This window comes from Schistocerca nitens, chromosome 1, assembly GCF_023898315.1.
Source record: "Schistocerca nitens isolate TAMUIC-IGC-003100 chromosome 1, iqSchNite1.1, whole genome shotgun sequence".
Lineage (NCBI taxonomy): Eukaryota > Metazoa > Arthropoda > Insecta > Orthoptera > Acrididae > Schistocerca > Schistocerca nitens.
Genome location: NC_064614.1, coordinates 628583241 through 628591321, shown reverse-complemented (window position 1 = coordinate 628591321; position 8081 = coordinate 628583241). Strand labels below are relative to the sequence as shown.

Here is an 8081-nt window from a genome sequence, read left to right as displayed (position 1 = left end):
GTTGTTCTGGGTACTGATTTCTCAGAATCTATGTACCCAAATTGCGTGAAAATGTAATCACATGCCAGTTCTAGTATAATATATTTGTCCAATTAATACCCATTTATCATCTGCATTTCCTCTTGGTGTAGCAATTTTAATGGCCAGTAGTGTATTATTGATGCCTAAAGTCTTTATGTGATCTGTTGTGTTTATTAAACTTACAGAAAAATGCTACGATCTTATGCAGCAACCTAATATTTATAAGGTACACGATAAACATAAACCTGACTGGTGGACAGAAATCTGATCATCGTTTCTCCAGTATGAGACTCCATTACGTTAGTAATTGCGATACCTTCCTATAAGTACTACATGTACAGTCGCACAGCGTCGTTGCCGGAAAACTCTACCACAAACGTATGAGAAAAGTGTTGCCGGAAGGACTAGTAGGGCAACAAGTGGGTGACGGGCGTCTGGGGAGCGCGCCGCGATTGGCTGTCGGCGGCGGGAGCGGCGCCGTAAAACAAGTGCCGCACGCTCCCGCAGGCACAGTGCCTGCGCCGCCACCATGACGTCGCTCAACACACAGGTACGTGCCGCTCCGCCGAGCGCGTGTGTATAAACACGAAACATCGGGCGCAGCCCTGACACCTTGCAGGTAGCGATCCCCTCTGCCGTTCTCTACTGTATAACTTGTTCAGTTCTAATTGGAGTTTAAATCAGTTACATACGTAGATGTTAAAAGTGTTGCAGATGAAGAGCGTGTAACAGACGAAGTGTTCGTTTCATATGTGTTCCAGTGAGATGAAAATGATTCGTCACACCACATAATTTATTTTCCAGTGACCAGAGATTCTCGGATGTAATGTCAGTGCCTACATTGCAGATTACAATCTCAAAGATTCATGGTTCAATACCCAACCCTTTCGTGACTTCGCGTGCATGACAAACTCGTGCAGCTATGTCGATTTATTGTACGTTACACCGTAGTTCTAGTTGGAGAAACGAGTTCATAGAATACAATTATGTCAACTATACAAACATTTTGACTTTTACGTAAGTTTTTGGGAAGATGACTCCATTATTAGTGGCAGGACAAGTATCATCATTACCAAAGTCTTACTTACTATAACAAAATTCTCTGCATTTAGATGCTTAGATCTTGCAGCATTATTAAAGCTAATCTTTATGACACTCTTCACAAATTTTCTGAACGGTGAAAGGAAGTTTCAAATACTCGCAGGTTTCAGATATTCTGTTTCAGTAGCATACCCTTAGCTTATTAAACAGAACAATTCACCTGAAATGTGTAACTATGTTTTCGATTGTAACGGGTACTTATTTAATAGAGGAGCCAAATACAGTTTAGAGGACGAAGAGTTAGAAGCAGACATCCAGACATGAAGGTCACTTTGTAATCTTGTGTCTCTCTGAGAGAAATGACTTGTTATACACTTTTATTTCTTACAAGGGAACCTCCCCATCGCACCCCCCTCAGATTTAGTTATAAGTTGGCACAGGGATAGGCCTTGAAAAACTGAACACAGATCAATCGAGAAAACAGGAAGAAGTTGTGTGGAACTATGAAAAAAATAAGCAACATATACAAACTGAGTAGTCCATGCGCAAGATAGGCAACATAAAGGAGAGTGTGAGCTGACGAGCGCCGTGGTCCCGTGATTAGCGTGAGCAGCTGCGGAACGAGAGGTCCTTGGTTCAAATCTTCTCTTGGGTGAAAGTTTTAATTTTTTATTTTCAGATAATTATCAAAGTTCAGGCACTCGCACATAATCAACTTCGCTCTCCAAAATTCCAGGACATGTTCAGATTTGCTTGGACATATACAGAATTTGACGGTCTACGCACGGAAACATTTGAAAACGTAAAAAACATATGTTTTGACAGAGCACAGGGAAAACTGTGCTACTCTGAAACTGTTGCATTCATTTGATGCAGTTTATGTGACAAACTCTTATGTTTTCATCACTTTTTTTGGAGTGATTATCACATCCACAAGAAAACCTAAATCGGGCAAGGTAGAAGAATCTTTTTACCCATTCGCCAAGTGTGCAAGTTAGGTGGGTCGACAACATATTCCTGTCATGTGACGCACATGCTGTCACCAGTGTCGTAAAGAATATATCAGACGTGTTTTCCTGTGGAGGAATCGGTTGACCTATGACCTTGCGATCAAATGTTCTCGGTTCCTATTGGAGAGGTACATCCTTTCGTCTACTAACCGCACGGTTTTGCGGTGCGGTCGCAAAACACAGACACTAAACTTATTACAGTGAACAGAGACGTCAATGAATGAACGGACAGATCGTAACTTTGCGAAAATAAAGAAAGTAAAATTTTCACTCGAGGGAGGATTCGAATCAAGGACCTTTCGCTCCGCAGTTGCTGACTCTAACCACGAGAACCCGGCCCTCATCAGCTATTATTGTCCTTTATGTTGCCTATCTTGCACATGGACTACTCAGTTTGTATATTTTGCTTAATTTTTCATAGTTCCACACAACTTCATCCTGTTTTCTCGATTGATCTGTGTTCAGTTTTTCAAGGCCTATCCATTGTGTCAATTTATAACCAAATCTGAGGGGGGTGCGATGGGGAGGTTCCCTTGTTAGCACTCTGAAGAGAAGCACGTCAGTTAGGAATCCTGTCGACATGTGTAGGCTACAAATAGAAAATCTACATTTGTATTGGTTCAAATGGCTCTGAGCACTATGGGACTTAACTGCTGAGGTCATCAACCCCTAGAACTTAGAACTACCTAAACCTAACTAACCTAAGGACATCACACACATCCATGCCCGAGGCAGGATTCGAACCAGCGACAGTAGCAGTCGCGCGGTTCCAAACTGTAGCGCCTAGAACCGCTCGGCCACTGCGGCTGGCTCTACATTTGTATTACTGTCGTTTCTAGGATCATCTCTTGCATACGAGTTTGTTTACGTTTTAATTGTCAGTTATCACCTAGTTTCTGATTCAAAGCCAAGAAACTGATTACCAGACCACTGATTCAGTGATTCGTTTCAGTGGTCAGAGTAAACCGTGAATATACTGCTTCGAACAGAAGCATGTCGAATAAGAATCTTGCGTTGTATAAGCCAATTGTCCAATATCACTCTTTTTAGATATTAATGTTATTTTTATAACACTTCTCCATGACTTAACAAGAGAATAATATTTTAAATGATCAATAAGTTCATCTCCTATAATTCTGCCGGAATTTGACAGTAGCAGCAGGTTGGAACTTCTCATTTGGTGTTAACTGCAAGAGAAATAACCATTGTTTTCCTAAGAAGGATTTAAGTGTCACGCACCATAACAGTACTGTTGTACAGTAATTTTGAAACATGTTGCAAAACTGGCTCTTATGCTATCGAATTTAGGCTCCATGATAGGAAAGAGGAACACCTAATTAATTTTACCCCTGAGAAAGGAAACATTGAATATTGTGTTATGCTCCTCACTGGTAGTGTCATTGGTCATGACGCATCACGATTGACACTTTTCTAAGAATCTGAATTTCGTGCGTGCACTTTTGCCAGGGAACGCTCTGCCTTGCTTCACATTATTCTAAGCCAACCACTGGAAATTACATCCGAAATAGGTGAAAATGTTGACAATATTAATTTTCTGTCTTCAATAACAATAAAATAGTGCGATTCGGGAAGATAATGGGGTGGCGGGGGGGGGGGGGGGGGAATCCATATCGGTTTGCTTATAGGAACAGCCCCTTGCACATGCGTTGTACCTCTTGACAAATCTTGTCCATTCGAAGAAGTAATATACAGTAGCTGTGTTGCGACGGCTCGCTTGGGATGCGGTGATTTCATTTGCGGTCACGCTGCGGTCAGCAAGTTTCGTTATCGGTTTCCGATTAAGCGTTAACTGCGCTGGGAATCCTAGAGGAAAGATTGCAGTAATCAATAGTCACCGCGCTGTTATTGCCAAGCAGTAAATGGACAAAATTCTGGTCACAATCGATCGTATTGTGAAAACTGTAAGTTCGCCGGAGAAAGGCAGTTTCTTGCTATGTAAATAACTAAGCACAGGTGGCTCCACGCCGCTCTAAGACTCGGGAACGAGATGCCCGTTGTTAACGGCTTGCGATAATGTCTCCTGAGAAAGTCACATCGTCAGTACTAGAGCGCTAGAGCTGCCATTCCGATTTCCCACAACATCTAAAATAGTTATTGAAATATACCGGGTTATTATGCCATAGTGAATGTGTTTTTTCTAGACTCGCAACGATTCGTAACCGTATACGGAGGAAATCTTCAAAGTGGTTCTAGCTTCTGTAAAAGAGCGGTACACACAGAGGTGCGCTACTAACTCATTTAAAACTACCTAACCGCCTGCTCCCGCACAGAGGTGCGACATTACATGGTTTCAAAACTCGTGCAAAGTTGTCCGTTGTCGATTGATGTCTGCTAAATACATTGCTCCATACTGCATGACTGGCACGCTTCTTTTTCAGTACCATGGTGTTCAGTTTCATACCCTTTTCCCTCTAAACAAAATTATTTTTGTGTTTAATAAGTAATGTAGCCTCCACATGCAGGATCTCCCAAGAGGAAGACAATATTCAGGAATATGACAGTAACGCTCATTTGTAGTAAAAAGCTTCATATGGACTTTTGGACCACTCCTAAAGGTTTCCGAGATACGTTTTATGTGCATAGTTTTTTGTGCATCATTCAATAAATTGTAAGGCTTACGCTCGTAAAACAGTTAGTAATCATTACAACATGCGTTTTACGAAAGATCAATTGAAAAGTACGTCAATCAAACCAACTATTCGCCCATGGAGCATTTTTGAAATCCACGAACGAATAAAATTGTCCTTACTAGCCTTCAAATGTTGGCACACATGCTTATCTCTTGCGGCATGTAGGCCCATTGGAATGCAGTATTCATTTTAACGTTCTGTTATTTTGTATACTGACAGCTGAGAAGCCTTTGGTCTATCGAGAGACCCTCAATTTTGCGATAAGACGAAACAGCAGCACGAAAATTGTTGACATTTTGTGGATTCATGCCCAATTTAATTGGACGAGGCTATTCATGTGTTTTTTAGTGGCTGGATCACTATTTTGTTCCGCGATCAACCAGCATTCTAACTGACTTCTACAGATTGAACTTGAGACACTGCAGTTGTTGTACAGTTTAACATACATGTCCGAATATCCCACCTTCAACGTCAATGTATTTGAGCACTTTTGGGAAAACATTTGTGTTGCCGGTCTGAGTGCCTCTGCACGTTCCCTGATGAGAGTAGCGGCGTCGCCATGGAGGTAAGAATAAGGGGAGATGGCGCTACGTATCCCAGCCGTACTACGTTTTGAAGCCATGGGGGCGTGGCTCGCTGCCATGACACTCTGACCAAAACATTGCCAGTGTGCTATAGCGCTGCGTGTATTACAGTCGGTAATTGCACCATATACGCATGTAACGTCATCAGATTGGTTGTTTCAAAGTTTTTGTTTTAAATAAAATCTCGCAAAGGCGAAATTCCGCGTTTCTTCTGATTAAAAATAGTTTTTAATGTAATATTACGAATAGCTAGTCTTCAATGTAAACGATACAATTTTGTTAATTCAGTAATAAACGTGTATCACAAACTAAATAATAGAAACTGAAAACTAAGTTAGCTATACCCTCCCTCCAAAGCCCCATAAATACATTTTGTTTGTAATACGTACTGGGACATTTCAGTTACGTTACACTACTGGGAAACACTGTTCATTACCACCAATATTTACTGAAATACGATACATAGAATGGCAAATCTACACAGTGTCCTGTTTAGGCCTATACTTTACGCCAGTTAATGTAGTGTTAGCTTTTAATTTGGTACATGATGAAGACAAAGTGAGTTACTCAACACTTCGATTATCGACGATACGTACGTATTATACTGAAACGTGAACTTGAAAACTAAGAATTTAATTCTTTGAATTAACATACCTTTTGCAAATGTTTTGGGTGTGTAGGGAAAACTGATGGTACAGCATTTTCTCGGAGCCTTACTGTTGAAAGGGAAGTTCGGTCTATGTCCTCTTCTCGGAAATGCTGAGAACATATAGTGCTCCATTTAGACGCACGCCAATTCTTCCTCCTGACGGCATTCTCCCACAGAGCTTTCCGACTTTCATTTTTAGGAAATCTAAAATCATACAGGAGAAAAACACGCTATAGTACAAGTACCGCTGTAGCACACGTTCGTTCACAATGAAGTTGTAAAATCACACTTAACGAGACAACTTACACATGAAATGTTATTCCCTTCGATTTCGCATCACAATCAGAACGATTCGTACATCCGAACACCACACAAGTCACCATAATAGCGCAAAATCCTTCCAAAAGCGAGCGACAAGCCTATGCACACAAGCCTACAGCAGCAATGTTTTGGTCGGACTGAGATGGCTACCCTCGGCTTCACATAGCTTCACAGCTGTGACGTCACGGCGTCTCCCTCTATTCTTACCTCCATGGGCGTCGCACTACTACACTCATAACACACCGTGGACAACTATGCGTTCAAAGCGACTGTTTAATTGCAGAAAGACACTCCCACCAAAGAGGCTGAAAGCAGCGAGGTAGGATGGACTGGAATAAAACGTCGAAGAGGTTGATTGGGTACGACACATGCATTCGTGTGCACTACTAGCCCGAAAACAAATGTACATTAAGTGCTTTTCTCTCGGAAAACATTTGGAATACTGCATATGCCCGTGCGGAGTTTTTGCTTCAAATGAGCGTTCCTGTCATGTCCCTGAATATCGGCCATTCCTCCTGGGACACGCTGTATGTACAGCCAATAGTTGTATGCATTCGTGGCGATAGAGGCTATAAAACTCGACAATAATTTTATTCTGAAAGACAGGGTTGTGAAAGTGTTACTGGAAATATATAGGTACCATTCTTCCACTGTGGGACCACAGCAGTAGTAGACGACAACAACCTACAAATGCCAATTGCGCTCGAGTTTTAAAAACATCTGACGTCATGTCTCTGCACGAGAGCACGCGGAAATGAAATTTTTCCTCAGTCAGTAACGAGCCACAGAGTGAATCGGCCCGTCACAGAAGCTAGAACCTCCTTCAAGATCTTCTCTGTATATGGGAATGTAACGTTTGGTTTCACCAAGATATTCGTTCCGCCACCTTAAGACTAATTATTTCAATAAATGTAAAGTTTGCGTCTGTGAAAGTTCACATTTTACAAAATGTAAAAATCGAATGATCATCATTGAAACTTGACTGTTGTGTCAGTCTCATTGTACTGCGACGAAGATTCAATTAATGTTCCGATTTAAAAAAAGATCATAACTATTGTGTTATTTGAGATATGTGCGTGAACAACGTACAGTTTGAAAGGGCAAATTCTCAAGTTTTACATAGTTTCCGCTAGGCAGACGTAGTGAGCGTCCACTTCAGTTGTAGTAAAAATGGTGTCGGGACAACAGAAAGCGTTTTGTGTTCTATGTTTAGCGCAGTGCCGGGCAGTAATAAACGTTCAACGTGACTTTCGTACTAGGTTGGTGTGGATCCTCCTACAGCGAGGAGCATTACACGATGGCATGAACAATTCGAGAAACAGGTTGTTTGTGTAAAGGCAAATCGCCGGGCCGTCCCCGAGCGTGTGACACACACGTCGAAAGCATCCACCATAGTTTCACAAGGAGTCAGCAGAAATCCATTCGCCGTGCAGCTCGACAGCTCAAATGCCCCCGATGTTCGTCTGGCGTGTGTTGCATCCACATTTACACCTGAAACCATACAAAATTCAGCTACTGCAAACTCTTCGTAAAGATGGCAAACAACAACGTGTGGAATTCTGCAACTCCGTTCTTGGCAAGATGGAGGATGACAGTTTTCTTCCACGCTTAGTGTTTAGTGACGAGGCAACATTCCATTTAAATGGAAAAGTGAACGGTTATAATGTGAGAATGTGGGGTACAGAACAACCACATGAAGTTGTACAACATGAGAGGGACTCTCCAAAACTTCATGTGTTTTGTGCAGTTTCACGGGAAAAGGTGTATGGTCCATTTTTCTATTACCGGCCTCCAAGGTCATCGA

General features: G+C 41.8%; 1 protein-coding gene across 1 annotated transcript in view; it reads left to right on the top strand.

Moving 5' to 3' along the window:
* The first annotated feature begins 548 nt into the window (after window positions 1-548).
* LOC126236645 (glucose dehydrogenase [FAD, quinone]-like) overlaps window positions 549-8081 on the top strand; it is a 209150-nt gene continuing 201617 nt past the window's right edge. Inside the window, exon 1 of the mRNA XM_049946108.1 lies at window positions 549-571. Coding sequence (XP_049802065.1) covers window positions 551-571 — 21 coding nt within the window. The 5' untranslated portion in view covers window positions 549-550. The remainder of the gene's footprint in view (window positions 572-8081) is intronic.